Raw genomic sequence first — 18,713 nt, forward strand, 5'->3', positions numbered from 1 at the left:
CTGTGTGCCTGAAAGGGCCCTCTGTGTGTCTCAGAGGACCCTCTGTGTACCTGAGAGGGCCCTCTGTGTGCCTGAGAGGGCACTTTGTGTGTCTCAGAGGGCCTTTGTGTGCCTGAAAGGGCCCCCTGTGTGCCTGAGAGGGCCCTCTGTTTGCCTGAGAGGACCCTCTGTGAGCCTGAGAGGGCCCTCTGTGTGCCTGAGAGGGCCTTTTTTGTGTCTCAGAGGGCCTTTGTGTGCCTGAGAGGGCCCCCTGTGTGCCTGAGAGGGCCCCCTGTGTGCCTGAGAGGGCCCTCTGTGTACCTGAGAGGGCCCTCTACTTCACAAGGTCCCTCATTGGCCTAAAGGTGTCCTCTAATAGTCCTCAAATGGTCCCTAAAAGAGTTCTACAATACTTTTTCTTTTTGCGAATAAAATGAGAAGTGGGCCCTTGAAGTCATTTAAATTTTTTTTCGTGCTATAAAAAAAACTTTTTGTCTAGCCTCCAGGGAGGTCCAAGGACCCCCAGTACCCCCCCCCCCTGGATACGCCACTGTGTTGGTCTGTGTTTGTGTAAGGCACTTTTTGGAGCGATATAAGAAGAAAGTAAATATACAGTTGTTATTAACCCGCGCCCCAGTGGCGGTCTCAGCCAACTTCGCCCTAGTGGGGGGGGGGGGGCATATGTTATCACCCACCTCTAACTCAAAAACTAAGAGGGCTAGAAAGACACAGTAAAAGGCAGTCGATAGCTCTCAATGCGTACGTTTGAAAGTATTTCAGTCAGTTTTCATCTTAGAGCAATATTGGGGTCACCAGAGGTCATCAAAGGTCAAAATTTGCCAATGGTCATTATATTTTTCAGAAAACATGCAGTTATCTCAAAAACTATGGTAGCTAGAAAAACGCATGAAAGAGCAATCGATAGCACTTGAACTCTTCTTTTGAAAAGGTTATTATCAAAATTGACCTCAGGTCACGGGTTTAGCCTCCAGAGGGCAAAAACTCCAAAAATAGCTTTTTTACGAAAAGTGTTTTTCGACAATAACTTTCGACAACAAAAAGCTACGACATTTCTATTGCCAGAATCGTGTTCCTCTCGCCGAGACGCGTCGAATGAACTATAAGTTGACCTTGAAAGGTCAACTTGAAAATTTGACGTCAGGTCAAGGTCATGACCTGACCGGAAAAGGTCATGTTGCATATCAGTCGATGCGTCTCGGCAAGACAAACACAATGAGACCATCCCCAGCGTTCTATCTCTTTCCAATCGCGAGTTATTGGCAAAATCTGTTTGTAGCCTCAAATGATCTCGGATGACCTTTCTAGAGGCTATCAGCAAAAATGACACCCTGGTCATCACGGGTGGTCCAAATCATTGTGATTCTGAAATATTTGGACTGTTCCTATGCGTACACACGGATCTAGAGGCATTTTCATTTTTCTCCATTGACTTGTAGGAAATGGAAAGGTTACGCCACTGACCTGACCTTAGGTCACGGATATAAAAATCCGAGATATACAAATTGTAGGCGCCCATAACATCATGCAATCCACCAAGTTTAAAACCTTTTTGACAAACACTGCAGGCTGGACATGATTGCAAACTTTTTTAGGCTTGGTCAGTTAACTTGACCTGGTGACCTGACCTGACATGACCTGCGGTCAAAAATTCACACATTGTCCAAAATTGATGTACCAAAAGCTACCCCAAGCGGCGCGGCGCAACGCGCCGCGGTTTTTTATTTACACGCAAAAAAACGCGACAGGGTGGTAACATATGCCCCCCCTGGGGCGAAGGTTAACCCTCGCCCCGTTGGGGGGCATTTTGGCCCCCCACCCTGTGGTTTTTCCTGAATAGCAAGAAAACGGCGGCGCGCAGCGCCGCCAAATTTTCAGTACCTTCCCGGGCATCAATTTGACACCATCACACCAAATTTCAGGTCTTAGGTCACCTTAGGTCAGGAGTTATTGAGGTCAAACTGAGGTCATGTTCGAGCAAAAATGAGCAAAAAACATGCAATCTTGAAACGCTCACCAAATCTACAGTTATCAAGCAATATCAAAGTTCTTTATACCGTAAAGTGGGGCTATTTGAGACAGTGGGGCTATTTGAGACAGTAAGGTAATGGTATAGTAAAATCGCTGTAAAATGAAAACCGTTTGATGTTTTTTCGTCATTTTTGCTTAGACTGATGTGGAATTGAACAATGAATGCTCTGAATAACCTTTTAGAAAATTTCGAAAAGTTCTGAAAGAAATTTGCAATAAAATACGAAATACAGAAAAACGCACAATTTAAGTTGCTCGAAAAGGATCCCTACCTGCAGCTTAAAAAAGTTGAAGTTTTAACAGCTTTGCCACTGTATCTATCGTTACTACCTTTTTTCTTATAGGCTAAGCACATTTTTCATGAAAATATTATATATTGTTTAACGGTACTGCCGATTGCGTAACCCATTGTCTCAGAATCCCGATGATGCCCACCTGGTCAAACCTCAACGGATGGGTATGCCAAATAGCTGATGATAACGGTGATGCGATGCACCCGAGAAGACTTACCGCCATCTACCTGAAGTGCATCGACCGTTCGACATGAGCAACACCGGTGAATCGGTCGTGGTCATAAACGTGCAGTGGGTTCATGGTAGGTACTTTTAGCAGCAAGCAATATTTACATGTTCGTAGTGTAACAAAATAACCCTTTAGCTGGTGACCAAACTAGTTATTCTGATGAATATGTGCTAAAAATGTGCTTCATCAGTCACTGACTCATTCGACAATCAACATATGTCTACCTTGATTGACCAAAAAACACCATTGAATGTTACTTAACACATGAACGTACTGTTAGGTGAGCCTATCCAAGTACTTGATGTGGTAGGGTAACCGGCCAATTGATACAGCATGCAGCGATCGAGGAAAATCGGCATAAAATCAAAACCGTTTAACATTTTTCTGTTATTTCTTCGCATGGAGATGTACAATGGAACAAACAATCATGCAGACCATTCACTCAAATGTTTTGGGAAACCTTTTGCCTTGTTTGATTCATTACAGTGTGCTTCATAAGGTAGCGAGACTGTCTCAAATAGCCCCACCGACTTTCGGTATATCTGTTTTCACGTCACCGGGGCTATATACAAAAACTTACTTTCAAAATTTTACTGTCGATGACTTTAAAATAGTCCTTGATGATCATCCTGTCAGTTTGAAAGCTATGGGTCACATCATATTATGATAGCCTTAGCATGTAGTGATGCAATTTTATACCCTACCGAAATAAAGTGTCCTACGAAAAAGGAAAACATTGAATATAAAGGTCATATAAGTCTTTGAAAAAAACAATTTTTGCCAAAATGATCAAAATTCAATTTCCAAATGCATGGCGTTTAAAAAATTATCTCTAGCGTGACCGATTTTCTTTAATTTCCTTGCAACTAAAACTGTCTCAAATAGCCCCACCCTATGGGGCTATTTGAGACAGGCTTTATCATAAAAAATAACCTTAATCATTATTACTAGCTGAACCAAAATACACCTATACGAAAGAGCTCACAGAGAACTACATTTTTGCAATTTACATGCTATAAGAAATATGAACCGTCTTAAAGGGAGAGGCCAAAAACTGTAAAATCCGTTTCAAATAGCCCCACTTTACGGTATGGTCTAGTACCTAGACAAAAAGCGGCGCTACCAAACTGCAATCTCGGATTTTCAAAATTTTGTGTTTTTGACCCAAAAAAAATCCAAAAAGTGATTTTTTTTTAAGAAAAACTAAAAAAAATCCAAAATTTTTCCGAATTTAAAAAAGGAATATATGTGATAGTCCCTGCGCTCTTCTATATACATATCAAATTTCAGATCGATATCTCGTTTTTTGGCCAAGTTATAGCGAAAAAAAAACTGTTCAAAAATGATGACGTCAAATTTTTGAACTCAATTTTTAGCGATTCTAGACCACGTACGGCAAAACAAAGACTACATTGAACTCCCGTGACAAGCTGCATCGATTTGATACCCATGTTATGCAAAAATATTAACTTTGAAATTTGACCTTATTTGACCTGACCTTGACCTGACCTTGACCTGACCTTGACCTGACCTTGACCAAAACGTGACCTAAGCTGGCCCGAAAGGCTGCCTGACCCACATAATCGCATTTGTCATGTAAAATGGACCATAAAACATGTATCACACGACACTTTCATATTGTGACCCCCCAGTGACCTGACCTCTGTGACCTGACCTGGTATCAGTGACCTCAAATAGCAAAATATGTGTTTGAAGAACATTTCCCCATCGATGATTTTCAATTAAATGCATTTTACTCCATTTTACAACGCATTTCTTGAAATGCCTGTAAACGGTGAAAATTGGACCTTTGACCTGACCTGTGACGTCACCGGTTTGACCTAGGTCAATAAAATTGGGTCACAAGGTAGTTCCCTGATAGGGCTATCCAACACCGTTTGCCGCTTGTCGCTAGGTTGCGTGGTTCTCGAGATCTTAGGGGGGGGCAAAATGCCCCCCCCCCAACAGGGCGCGTTGCTCGGCAGAGCCCAACGGGGCGCGGGTTAAGTCTTTGACACTGGATAGTAGAAGTTATAACGCGAATACAAAATGCATGCCTACTAAATTATGTCATAACTTCAAATTTGTAAGATGCAATGTTAGCTTTTCAGAACAAAAATAAGATGTGTGAAAAAATAACGTACTTGTGATCACCGGAAGCGAATTTTGCCGTGGGGCCACTGGTTAAAAACAACTGAAAAGTGATAGCACGGATTTTAGACTTCAGTTAACTTTCCGGAGTCGGAGTCGAGGCAGCTGGACCGACTCCGACTCCGACTCCGACTCCTGGTGCTTGCCACGACTCCGGGCGACTCCGACTCCGACTCCGACTCCGAAACCCTGCTTGCAGGTAGGTGGCATCCACGGAACGTAGCGACGCTTTGGATCCTTCCGATGAACGACTTAGTGAACGAGCTGTAGGTATTTGATTTTTTCGTCTATGTTATTGCTTTTCTTTTAATCAGTTTCCTTTTTTATTTTGTCAAATACGCAATCAAGTCACACAAAAAGGATAGGGAGTGAATATGAGTCTAACAGTGCTTGGCGTTAAAGGGACTATCCCATCTTTAACATGGGGTTTGAGTTGAGATAGCCAAGTTTGCGGCGAGGTTCAGAAACCACTATCTATCTAGGTTGCAACCCCGCGGCCTCTTGGTGTTTAAGAAATTCGTTCCCTTCATTTGAAAATGGGCCTTGTACAAGGCCCTATCTTCACATGGAGCGACCGTTAGTGTGACGTCACCTCGTTTAATCATTCTGATTTAAATGGGTTTGTTCGTTGAAAAATCGCTTAAAACTTGGTCTGAACTTTGTTGTGGTGCCTACAGAGTAAAAAGAATCTGTTTTATGACAGTAATGTGGCCTGGGGAAGGAGGTAATTTTGGGCTGTGACGTCACATATTTGAAAGTTTGTGTTTGGAATATGGGAAGCCTAAGATGTTTAATGAAAAATAAATACCAGAACCGTGTTCCTGGTCATCCAATCTATAAAGTCGGGCACAATTTAACTGGTTTTAACAACATTTTAGAAGGTGGGATAGTCCCTTTAACGTTAGAGGTTCAAAAAGAGACCAGGCCTACGAAACTACGTAGGGCCCAACAGAAAAACTCCCGTATGTCCCGTGAGCCCCCACTAGGACCACGAGACGGCTGCGACGATCGGACCACGTCGGCAGACATACGGTTCTCCGCTGGACCCAAACATGGTGACTGCTCCGACACCCTACCGCTCCCCCGTCCCCGAGCAGGCCCCTTAGCTCTCGTTCCCTCCTGAGAAGACGCAATCGCAGGTCCCAGGTCCCCGCCGCTTTATGTCTTTATGCCACACGTGGCACGTGGCACCCCACCTTGAGTGACCACGTGCGCTCTCAACGTAAGGCGTTTTGGCCATAACTTAACATATTATGGGCCGATACCTACAGCTCCACAGTGATAGACGACTTCTCAGGAATTATGTCTGAACTAATCAATAAATTGCACGGCAGAGGGACTATCCCACCTTCTAAAATGTTGTTAAAACCAGTTAAATTGTTCCCGACTTTATAGATTGGATGACCAGGAACACGGTTCTGGCATTTATTTTTCATTAAACATCTTAGGCTTCCATATTCCAAACACAAACTTTCAAATATGTGACGTCACAGCCCAAAATTACCTCCTTCCCCAGGCCACATTACTGTCATAAAGTTGATTCTTTTTACTCTGTAGGCACCACAACAAAGTTCAGACCAAGTTTTAAGCGATTTTTCAACGAACAAACCCATTTAAATCAGAATGACTAAACGAGGTGACGTCACACTAACGGTCGCTCCATGTTGAAGATAGGGCCTTGCACAAGGCCCATTTTCAAATGAAGGGAACGAATTTCTTCAACACCAAGAGGCCGCGGGGGTTGCAACCTAGATAGATAGTGGTTTCTGAACCTCGCCGCAAACTTGTCTATCTCAACTCAAACCCCATGTTAAAGGTGGGATAGTCCGTTTAACCAGGCGCGCACACAGGATTTTTGAATGGGGGGGGGGGCACGACCTTCGAACTGGGCCCCCCATGCCGAAGGGCCCCCCCCCAAAAAAAATAAGGCCCACGGGGCTATATTTCGGTTGGTTTGAAGCTTGAGCAATTGGTTTGTCAATGCATGGTAGGTAAAACAATTATTTCGGTACCAGCTTAATTTTCAAAACATATATATTTTTACGCTAGCATGTTTTTTTTTTCTCAAATGCGACTCAGAGCCGGTACATATACCTAATCATCTAAATTATTACGTAAAACATTTCATTACTAAACATTTTTGCAAGTCCCTCAGAAATCATCCCCGCGCAGCGACTGACTGCCGGCCGGCCGACCGGCCTCGGGTGGCTGGAAGCAGGGGCCGGTCACTGTTTGGCCCGGATGTGTAGGAGCGGGAGCAGCACTCCTTTTTCACGTATATTCGCATATTTTTTTAGGCACATCGACATGAAATGTCATTATATCTGATACGATGCGGGATCACAGACTAGAGATCCAGCTTATAACTTATATTTAATGTTTAACCAATGAATCAAATCAACAGGACTATGTACGATGCATGGCGGACACGACACGTACCCAGAATTTCGCCCAAGAGGGGGTCACCTGCTGGTCACCTGACCCCGGGCCCGCGAGTCACCCGGGGGCCCGGGGTCAGCTCAGGCAAGGATGTATCCAGGACCTTTCGATGGGAGGAGGGAGGCACGGTGGGTCCAGTCTCACTGGCAGACGGGTCTCTTTAAAACGGCCTTTGCATGAGAAAATGTGGAAAATTGGCAAGCAAAAGTATCATTTATGCCCGAGGAGTGTGCCTAATGTACACTAATGCCTAATTTACATGGTATTTTACGAGCGAGCGAAGCGAGCGAGCTCCTCAGAGTCACCGGTGTGTGGCGCGCTCAGAGGTGCCAGTGAAAGGCCGTCAGACGCGCTGGTGTTGGGTCCTCACAGGCGCCGTTGCGGGGTCTTAGGGCTTAGCGACACTGGTGGGGCCATCATTGGCATGTGTGTGGCCCTGCAAAATGGCCTGCAAGTGGAAAGTCGCCCGTCATAGGCTGGCAAGGACACTCGGAGGCTGGTAAGAGGCCCTCAGAGTCACTGGTACGTGGCCCTTAGAGGCGTCGGTGTGGGGACTCTCAGAGCCGCCGATGTAGGCCCTTGATGCGCTGGTGGGGGTCCCTTGGAGGTGGGGCGAGGGGCCTCGCAGTTGCCGTTGTGGGTGCCTTTAGAAACACTGGTGTGGACCGTGTGTCTATCATAGACGGATGTGGAGCCATAGCAGCCAATCCCTCGTTGGCCGTTACTAGGGCCCTGAGCGGCCGGCGAGGTCTCTCAGAAACCGGCATTGGGCCTTTATGAAGATAATTGTGGCTACATAGGAGCCAATAACGTCCCCCCACAAGCCCTGTGGTGTCCTTCCGAGTTGAAGTGCTGCCAGCGCGAACCCTCTGCTACCAACTGGCGCCGCAGGGCCCCTCGGTTTCAAAGGAACCCTAAACCCGAGAACGGGCACGTACCCCCTCGCTCCCTTGCTATGTCACTGAATCCAAGTGATTAGGGACTCTTTAGGTAATCAGGGGCGTTTCAGATGACCAGGGGTTTTCAATTGATCACGGGCCCACCAGGTGACCATGGGCCCCTCTGGTAACCAGGCCAGGGACCCCATCAATAACCAGGGCCCCTCAGTAAACGGGGGCCACTCAGGTAAGTATAGGAGTCCCGCAGATAACCAGGGTCGGCAAGGTTTCTCAGGTCCGTTTTTTGACAAGGCTCTTATTGACTCAGGTGCGAGCCCTTTGCCATCAGCAGAGGGCCCTTTCAAGCCTTTTGAGGGCCGTTTAACGTCTCTTGAGTTCCCATTGAGGCCTTCTAAGGGCCCTTTGAGCAGTCGAGGGGCCTTTGAGGCCTTTTGAGGGCCTCTTGACGTCAGCTGAAGACCGTTGGACGCCAGCTGAGGATCGTTTTTGGGCCTTCTGATGGCCATTAGACGCCAATGGATGACCCTCTGACACCAACTGGGGCCCTCTGACACCAGCTAAGGGCACTTTAAGTTTGACGCTAGCTCAGGGCCCTCTGACATTAGCTGGGGGGCCCTCTGACGCTAGCTCAAGGCCCTTTGACGCTCTTTAAGGCCTTCTGAGGGCCCTTGAGGTCTTCTAAGGGCCCCTTGAGGCTTTTTGAGAGTCGCTTGACGCCAGTTGAGGACCGTTTGAGGCCTTCTGATGGCCATTTGGCGTCAGCTGGGGGCCATCTGGCACCAGCTGGGGGCCCTCTGTCACCAGCTAAGGACCCTTTAGAGCCTTCGGAGGGCCGTTTGACGCAAGGGCATGGCCCTCTGACGCCAGCTCAGGGACCTTTGACACCCTTTAAGGCCTTCTGACGTCCGTTTGACGTTAGCTGAGGGCCCTTTGAGGCTATCTAAGGGCCCTTTAAGGCCATCTGAGAGTCCTTTGAGGTCATCTGAGGGCTCCGTAAGGCCATCTGAGGGCCCTTTGACACCATCTAAGGGCCCTTTGACACCAGATGAGGGCCCTATGACGCTAACTGAGGGCCATTCGAGTTGGGCCCCCCAACTCGAATGGGGGGCACGGGCCCGTGTGCCCCCCCCCCTTGTGTGTGCCCTTGCGTTTAACGTTACATCGTCGGTGTTCAAAATTTATTTTGAAAATATTATTGATATCTCCAATACAATGTGCGCCAACCAGTTTTCTCAGTAATTCAGCTAGCAATTCTCGTGCTGTGTTCAAAAAGACGTTTACAGTGAGGGTCAAACTAAAAAAAAAACTGTACCTACCAATCTCTTGCGGTGTGCTAAATTTCAGCGCAATTGGCCCAGATGTTCTCGAGAAGTGGAATCAACCTCCTGCACGTGCGCACGAGCAAATCTTGGTCCAATTTCACTTTTTCATGCACCCTGCTCACCGGTAGCTAAGGGTATACCAAATTTGGGCGCGATAATCCCAGCCGTTCTCGAGATGTGGAGGTGGCAGTGACGGCACCCTGCACGTGCGCAGGTGCCAGCTGGGCTCCAACTGACTTTCGACGGGCACCCAAAGTACAAGCTGCTAACCATGTGCTGAGCTTGAACACAATTGCTCCACCCGTTCTCGAGGTCTGGGAGCGTCGCCATGCATGCGCGCACGTGCTAGCTGGGTCCCATCTGACTTTTGCACGGCATCCTACTCGCTGGTCCCTAGCCGTATACGAGTCGTTGGACGAGGGCCCCCGATATATGACAACTTAGCGGCATCCGGCTAACAAATTTGAGCGCAATCTGACCTTGGATGAGCTTGGTCTGAGAGTTTCAAAACATATGTAGAATTGAAGAATGATTAAGTGGCGGCGCGGAGCGCCGCCCGTTTTTTTAGAAACTCGCGAAAAACCACAGGGGTTAACGTGGGGGGTGTTCAAACACCCCCCCCCCAGCAGGGCGCGGGTGAAAGGATTGAGGTTCCGAAAATTTATCACCGGCTGAGTTTGGTATGTATTTTGCTGTATGCCAACGGTTAATTAACCCTCGCCTGGCAGGGGGGGGGGGGGGGGGTCGATGCGACCCCCCCTTAGGTTTTTCGAAGATAGCGTAAAAACGGCGGCGCGCTGCGCCGCCAAATTTGGCACAGCCTATGGGGCAACCTTTTTACATATGACCTGAAAATTTCAGGTCCGAGTGACCTAAGGTCAGGTCACCGGTTCAGAAAAACCGGTACAAGATAATGGTCAAATTTCAATTTTCTTTTTGCACCTGTCCAACTCACAGTTTTGGACTGATTTCCTTCAAACTTTCAGGATGTGCTAAGTTCACCGAGTTGTATAACATACAGTTCGGGTTTTTTGAGGTCACTGACCTGAGGTCAGTTAGAGGTCATTACGTCGTAATGTTAAGCCTACGGGAAAATACTAAATTCCAAAAATACTGGAGATATCCGCTTCGTTCCATCACTTTTGTGCTTTGAAACCACAGTAATTAACAGCAGGTCACTTGGTGCTTCTTTGTTTGGTGTACTTATCCATGGGTCAGGTCAAATGAGGTCAACTGAGGTCAAATGACGTTTTTGCCAATAACTTGGCACATAATGACGCTAGAGCTTACAAAATGAAATCATTGTGTTCCTGGTGATCAGCCGAATCGAATGATATGCGATATGATGCAATTTGGTTAACTTAAACTTAATTTATCAATTTAAGTTTGCTTAAAATTTAAGAAAAACTTTAAGTACACTTAAGCAAGCTAAAAAGTATATCATTCGACGCGCCTTGACGTGCTGAGTTCACTGGTGCTTTTCTTTTTGCTCTATCTTAATTAGATCAAAAGTTATAAGCGAAAAGCTTTTGACCTGTTTTTAGCGAAATTTTTACATTTATACCCCCCAAAACCCCCCTAAATATTGACCAAGAGCAACCAAATTTGCACAGGGGCGAGAACTCCAGGGGGCCCACCTACCTACCAAATTTGGTGTTTTTAGGTGCCATAGGAGCCAATCGCGAGGGGGGGTCGCATCGACCCCCCCCCCTGCCAGGCCGTGTTATGAAAAATGCCCTGCCAGGGCGAGGGTTAATATTCTAAACCGAAACTCTTACACGATTTTTCAACGAAATGTTGGCTTCATGCAAACTGGTGTATCATGTTTAACCGTCATCAATTTGCTTACACTAGTTTACACTACACCTCTCCGCCTAATGTATTTGAATAGGCCAGTCATACAGTAAAATATGAAAAAAGCACGATGTTGACCAGAGCTCAGCTGCTTCTCTTATATAATATCACACGGGGCCGGTAAAATGTTTCATTCAGGACCGAGGGATTTGTTGAGTTTTCCGCACGAGACCGAAGGTCGAGGGCGGAAAATTCAACAAAGCCCGAGGTCCTGAATGAAACATTCCCAAGGCCCAAACATTCCGGCCCAAGTGTGATATTTATTTTAGCATATGCCGTTTAATTTCCATATTTAAGCTTCTTTAACAATTTTAAATGCTTGAAAGAAGTGCAAAAAACAAAACCGAATATCAAGAACTAAAAAATGTACATATTCCCTGACCAAGAAAATAAACCAAGCCGACTCAAGATCACTGTGTTCCATCCTTGTGTCTGGCTCTGAGTTGGATTCATATCAAACAGAGAACATCTACTTCCATCTATGTCATATGAGAAGCCAGAGTAACGTTCGTTTTCAATATTAGAGAAGAGTGGAAGGTTTACCATCCTGTGAAGTGAGCGCTTGGTTTTTTTACCCATGTCAGTATGAATAAAGTTTTTACTGATCAATGTGAAATGCGTTTTTTTTTTGTCAATTCATTGCAGTTGTAAAAGCCTAAAAGGCATGAAATTGACGCCATAAATGTAGGTGATTGATTAATATGTCTGTACCTACATTAGGATTTAAAATATTATCTTATTGAAAACCAACATTTACAATCTGTTCAATAGTTCAAAGCGACCAAATGCAACACGTAAGTTCACGTTAGATTTCTATCAGTTAAGCTCTTTTCCAGCGCCTTCCTCCGTCTCAGGAATATATATTCCCGACCGGGGCTGGGAAAATGCGTTTTATTCACCGAGGTTTTTGTGCGGAGGACCGAGTGCCGGTAGGCACGAGGTCCGTAGCAAAAAACCGAGGTGAATAAAACTGCATTTTCACAGCCCAAGGTTGGGAAGAGATTTACCATATGCCGTACCGGCGCAACAGTTAATATCATATTCATTTGACATTTTACACTTTAATCTTAATATTGTGTTAATATTGTGTTGGGACGTCTTCTTGCAGGAGAGCTACAGAGACTCGGGCCAGTTCTGGCGTTTCATCGGTTCCATGGGCGACTCAAAACCGCAGACCTCCAGCATGCAGATGGTGGCGGGCTCCCGCATCCTGCGTACCGACGAGGAGAAGGGATCCGCCTTTCTGCAGCGTTTTGTTGACCAGTGCTCCCGCGGCGACGTGTCCAGGAGAGACGAAGCAATCCGAGACCTTTCGTCCAGACTACCGCAACTCGCTCCATCTGAACTCTTCGGCATGGACGACCTCACTCGGGCGATCGAGCGCATAGGACATGTATCCCCAGGACCCGACAGGATTCCAGCCTCTGCTCTCAAGAACCTCTCTGCTCAGTCGAAAAGTCGGCTCCTCTCAGAGATCAACGAGTCCCTGGTCTCCGGCATCGTGCCCACCGAGTGGTGCGACAGCGTCCTCGTCCCAGTTCCCAAGCCAGGGAAGGATCACCACCGCCTCGAGGGCCACCGGATAATAGCAGTACAAAATCTGCTTGGGAAGGTGGCTGAATCCATGGTATGCGAGAGGCTGGCGTCACATCTGGAGCCTCGGATGCCTCCCGGCATGGGCGCATACCGCAAGGGACGGTCCACGTGGACAAACGCAGGGGTGGTAACGCACGTCATCTCCGAGGCCTTCGAACGTCGAGAGCAAGCCGTCCTGGTCGCCCTCGATCTTCAGGACGCTTACAACATGGTGTCTCTCCCCAAGCTGGCCCACCGTCTCCTCGTCCTCGACACGGACGTGCGGCTGACCAGATGGATCATGGCAGCGCTGCGATCCCGGAGATGCTCCATGAAGTGTGGCAGGTGGATGTCCGACTGGACGGACGTTCCCACCGCACTGCCCCAGGGGTCACCCCTCTCGCCCATCTGCTTCAACGCCTACTTGCAGCCCATCGCCTCCATCATCACGCCTGACAACGCAATCCTTTTGTGCTACGCAGATGACATCACCATCGTCGCGTGGCACAGGGACATCTCCTCAGCAATCGGCACCGCTCAGGAGGTGGTCAACAATGTGAAGGCCGCATGCGACCATCTCGACATGGTCATCAACCCTCAGAAGGCATCCGTCACTGTCTTTGGGAAGCGCCGCCCCACCCAACCGTTGGAAGCGGTGGTCTACGGGGGTGAACCCATCTCCTACTCTGATCAAGTAAAGCTGCTGGGCGTGACGCTGGACCCGGCTCTCACCTTTAACGCCCACGCCGACTCAGTGCGCAGCAGATGCGTTCGCGCTCTGTCAACGCTGAAAGCGGCCTACAGCAGGGGAGTTGACTTGAGACGGATCAGTCATCTCTATCGCTCGCTTGTCCTCTCTCGAATCACCTACGGACTCGAGATCATCAATCCGCTGAAGACAACGATGGACAAGCTCGAGCGGATCCAGAACAGCGCTCTCCGACTCGCCACCGGGTGCCCCAGACAGACGCCGGTCACTGCGCTGAGGTACATGTTTGACCTGCCCTCCATCGTCGACCTACACGAAGTCCTACGAGCCAGAGCGGTGTGCATCGTCGCCTCCGACTGCGGCCATCCCTTGCACGACTTCGTCGACCAAGCCCTGGCACGCGCTCCACTGGCACGTCTGCAGCGCACGGGCTGGCTGCGCGATGGGACCAAAGCTCTGCGCGGTCTCTGCGGTCGGCACAAGATCCGCAGATCTCACCTGTGGTCTGCGACGCCTCCCGCCACCAGATGCCGATGGACCTTCAAGATCGACCTCTTCAGCCGCACCGACCGTGAGCTACCACCACACGTAGTGAACGCCATGTTTGAGGAGGTCCTGGCCGACACCAGCAGTGAGCTCCCACAGCCCCTCGTCGTCCTGGCCACTGACGGTTCTGTCACCACAAGCACCCCAAGATCGGGATGGGGGTGTGTGATGAGGGAGTCAGACGGCAGCCTGCAGACCCACCGTGGAGGCTGTAACCTTCGCCTCTCTAGCATGAGGGCTGAGCTGGAGGCCATCTTCCGCGGTCTGGATCTTGCCAGAAGCGCCCACCCTGATCTAGCCGCGTGCATCATCTGCACCGACTCTCAGTCTCTCCTGCGCAAACTAGAGAGCGGATCGGCTCCTCCGGAGTGGCACGACCTCCCTCAACAAGTCGTCTGGGTATACTGCCCAGGGCACGCCAGAGTCCAACTGAACGACAGAGCCGATCACCTGGCTGGCAGCGGTTCTGCTTCCGACTACCTGGAGCTCGGGACGCAGGACATCCAACTCATCATACGGGATCGACAGCTGAGCAGCCGCGACGACGGGTCGTGGGAGGAGAGGAGGATGAGCGAGAGAGGCCTGCAGCGGGGTTGGGCGGCGAAATCCACCTCCCGTGGCCGCGCTGCCCACACGATGTGCCAGCTGGCCACTGGTACTCTCTCCCGAGCGGCGCTGACCAGGGTGTTCCAGCTAGGAGGAGCAGAGGCTGCTTGGGGCCAACTATTGGGCCTCCGCCGGCTAACGACGCTGCCGCTCGACCAGTAAGACCAGTAAGTAAGTAAGTATTTTTTGTGTTTTTCATTATTGGGCTGCGTTGAGTATGAAAGATGAAATTCCTACTTCCCCCTTATTTAGGGTTTGAAAAAGCTGAGGATGAAGATGGTGAAGCGCCAGAAGTTAGAATAAAGATATGGAGTCCAGCAGGAGTGAGGAAACCGCGAGGAAAACTGAGAATTGGGTGAAACGCTGAATCAAACGCGTCTTGGATCCCAGCTGGAACAATATCAAATGTTTCATTGTGGCACGTTAAGATGCTTCACGCATTTAAATTGATCGTTTTTTGCGTGCATTATGTAGAAATAATTATTATTCCGATTTCCGACCATGTTCTGCAGCAATAAATACATTGGCATTGGAACGATAACCTTGTTTAGTTGAATTACGTTGACAGCAAAAGTAAGTAAACACGCAGTCACTTACTTTTGCTGTTGCTGTTAGTGAACACACAATCCGTAAATATCTTCTTTGAAATTGGTTCTTCCGCTCAGAATATTCAGTAAAATTTTGTCTGGGAAAATCAAAAAGCCCTAGGGCCGAATCGTTTCCCAAATACCTTCAACATTAGCCGAGGCGGGCCGAAGCCATTTCCCAAATGCACGTGCTAATGTTAAAGGGATATCTCGGCATGTGGTAAATGCTTCAAAAGTTCGCTGATAAAATGTTTTGCCCATGGGCCGAAACCTTTGTCCAATTGCCTTCAACATTATGCGGTTTAATACAAAAAGCTTTTACCGCACGCTCGCGCTAATGCTAAAGGCATGCTTCGGCATATGCTAAAACTAAAAAAGCACCTAATCAAAAGATGCCGGCAAAGATGCTATGATTGGCGTACTTGCCTAGGTGGCCGAAGCCGCAGATGCGGCTGATGCGTCCACTACCGAAACGGCTAAGATGCTGTCGCATGTCCACCACTGATTCGTAGAACTTGTGGTGCGGCAAAGAGACGTCGTACAGCCACGCATATCCATCGCGCAGGAGAGCCTCCGGAATGCTCTCCCGTAGCGTCCACATAGCCTGAGAAACAGACAGTCGTCATGTCAATTGTCGAGCAGCACGGTGTGACCTAGATCCAACGTTTCCAAGCGTGTGATTAAGCTATTGAAGTATTTGAGCGAGCTCGCCCCCGCGCAGGCGAACCGCTCATAGTGATGCAAAAGGGGTTCACGAGTGGCTAATAATACCCTAAAGCCACGTTAACCAAACCGATTAAGTCGTGATATGGCCAACCAGAGATATGTTTGGGACATCTGAAATCGCATGGGTCATTTCACGTCAAGTCGATCAGAATTTGGTACTTTTGACCCTTACCCCTTTCGATTTCGATGAAATTTGGTAGGCCTGGAAGGTAATCTATTCAGCAATTTTTAGTCCCAGGTGACCTCTGAGCTCAAAGTTATGGATCATGAAAGGTCAACGGTTTTTGCCGATGTTGATTGTTGCGGGATTAAAACGCCCATTTCTCTATAATTAAGAGTGCGGGGAAGATGCGATAAGCGCAATTAGAGAGGCAATTGATCTAAATTTTGTAAACAATTTTAAATATGTCAATGGCCTTTGACCTTTGACCTGACCAGGTCGAACTTGGTATTTTCAAATTTGACCAAACTCTGTACCTCAGATGCTTACGGAAAATTGGCAGAAGATGTACCATAGTAAGGCAGGACCATAGTTACCATAAGTAGGACAGTTATTTACTGCTATCATAAGTAGGACAGAAAATAAGGCCAAAAAAAAAAATTCTGGGAAAATTTTAGCTTGTAAAGAAAAAATCCTCATATCAAACTAAAGCCAAGGACTCGGCCACGGATAGTGGCGTATTCAGGGGGGGGGGGCATGGGGGCCATGGCCCCCCTTTCCGCCCAGCCGCCCAGATGGCGCCCTAATTAGCGCCGACTAGGCTGATGCTGTATTACAGAGGGAACATAAATTAAAAAGTGATGTGCAGGCAGGGATCGAACTCAATATCTCTTTGGGGGTGCCTGGACACCCCTATGTCCTCCAGGGCACCCCCAAATAGGACTTGAGCCCCCAATGTTGAAGGGCGCCCCTCCGGAAACCAGAATATTCCGAAACCCCAGGGTCGATGGCGCCCCTGAAGAGCCGCTGGCACCCACCTGAACGGAACAGTCGCCCCATTAAAGGTTGATGGCGCCCCTCTGAAGTTCACAGTTGCCCCATTCGGCCCCATCCAAGATCGATGGCGCCCCCTGAAACCACTGGCGCCCCTCTAAAGCACCTGCATTCTTCTCAAGATCACAGTCGCCCTATCCAAGATCAATAGCTCCCTCAAGAGAGCCACTAGCGCCCCCCCCCCCCCCCGAGACTGAAGTCGCCCCATTCAAGCCCAATGACGCCCCTCCAGAGCGTCCGGTGCGCTTCTGAAGATCACAGTCGTCCTCATCCGAGGTCGCTGGCGCCCCTCAAAAGTCACTGGCGCCCATCTAAACGGAGATCACAGCTGCCCCCTCTTAAGATCGATGGCAGCCCTCTGAAACCAATGGCGCCCTTCGTACCCGGCGCCCCTCTGAAAATCATATTCGCCCCATCCGGATGGGGCGAATATGATTTTGACCCCAGCACCCCAGCAGGTTCAATTAAAAAAAAAAAAACGCATACGCTGGAGGCGGCACCGCACTGCTAGGCGGGGGTGGTATCGCAATAATGGGCGGCACTGTGCTGAGACGCACCACTTGCATTGAGGGGTGGCATTGTACGGTGAAGGGGCGGCGTCGCATTGAGGGGCGGTATCGCAACGAGGGGTGGCACTAACGAGGCTGCTTTATAAGAAACGCTTTGCACATCCTAGCCCAGCTCGGCGCCGCCTGGCTGCTGCATCTTCAAAAGGGCCCTTGGTGTCGATGAGAGAGCCCCACTGTCAAATAATTACCTAGCGTCAGTGGTTTCTGAGGGGGGAGCGCTAAGATCTTGGATGGGGCGGGGCGACTGAAGTCTCCATTCAGATGGGTGTCAGTGACTACTGGAGGGCGTCAACGAACTCGGATAGGGCGAATGTGATCTTCAGAAGGCCACCGGGTGATCTAGAGGGGTGTGATGCTTGGATGGGGTCACTGCTGCCTTCAGTAGGGCGTCGGACGCTCTGAAGGGGCGCCATTGACCTCGGTTGGTCCGACTGTTATTTTCAGAGGGACACCAAAGGTCTCAGAGGGGCGCCATTGATCTAGAATGGGGCGAATGAAGTCCCGGTTCCGGTGGGCGCCAGTGGCTCTTGAGGGGCGCCATTGGGCATGGATGGGGTCGCTGTTGCCTTCAGCAGGACGCCGGACGCTCTAGAGGGCGCCTTGAGCTTGGGTGGGGCGACTGTAGTCTCAAGGGGCGTTGTCTCGGATGCATCCGAGACTAACACCCACTTCTAACTCAGCTTGTGGGCCACATTGAGACCCGCAATAGGCGGCGTTCGAAAGAGCGTCAAAAACTTTTGCAAAACTACTTAAACCATTTTTAAGGTTAGGTCGAACTGGTCGAACGTCAGGTCACCAGAGACAACCGAAAACCAAATTTCGCCGATTTTGACATTTTTTGACAAAGCAGTTAAGTCAGGATTCAGAAAGAGATTGAGCTACAGCCCCGCAGCAAAGCGCATTCGATAGCTCTTTCTTATTAATTATCTCAGATTTGACCTAAGGTAAATGTTTTAGCCTCAAAATATACGTTTTCGCGGAGGACGTTTATCTGTAATACCTTTTGACTCAGACCTGCACGAGATTAGTTAAACCGGCATCGTGTTCCATTTTTCGACACGAATCAAATGAATTAGTATTTGACATTAAAAGGGCATTTTGAGAATTTGACCAAAGGTGAAGGTCATCACCTAACCGGGAATGGTCATATTGCACATCAGTCGATCCGTATTGTTGAGAAGGAAAA

The 18,713-nt window shown here is 48.6% G+C and overlaps 1 protein-coding gene across 1 annotated transcript in view; it reads right to left on the reverse strand.

The window, feature by feature from the left end:
- LOC122393290 (D-2-hydroxyglutarate dehydrogenase, mitochondrial-like) overlaps positions 1 to 18,713 on the reverse strand; it is a 130,067-nt gene that overhangs the window by 38,048 nt on the left and 73,306 nt on the right. The window contains exon 3 of the mRNA XM_043389189.1: positions 15,665 to 15,842. Within this exon, the coding sequence (XP_043245124.1) occupies positions 15,665 to 15,842 (178 nt within the window). The remainder of the gene's footprint in view (positions 1 to 15,664; positions 15,843 to 18,713) is intronic.

Source organism: Amphibalanus amphitrite, unplaced genomic scaffold (genome assembly GCF_019059575.1).
Source record: "Amphibalanus amphitrite isolate SeventyFive unplaced genomic scaffold, NRLGWU_Aamphi_draft 000528F_arrow, whole genome shotgun sequence".
Classification (NCBI taxonomy): Eukaryota; Metazoa; Arthropoda; class Thecostraca; order Balanomorpha; family Balanidae; genus Amphibalanus; species Amphibalanus amphitrite.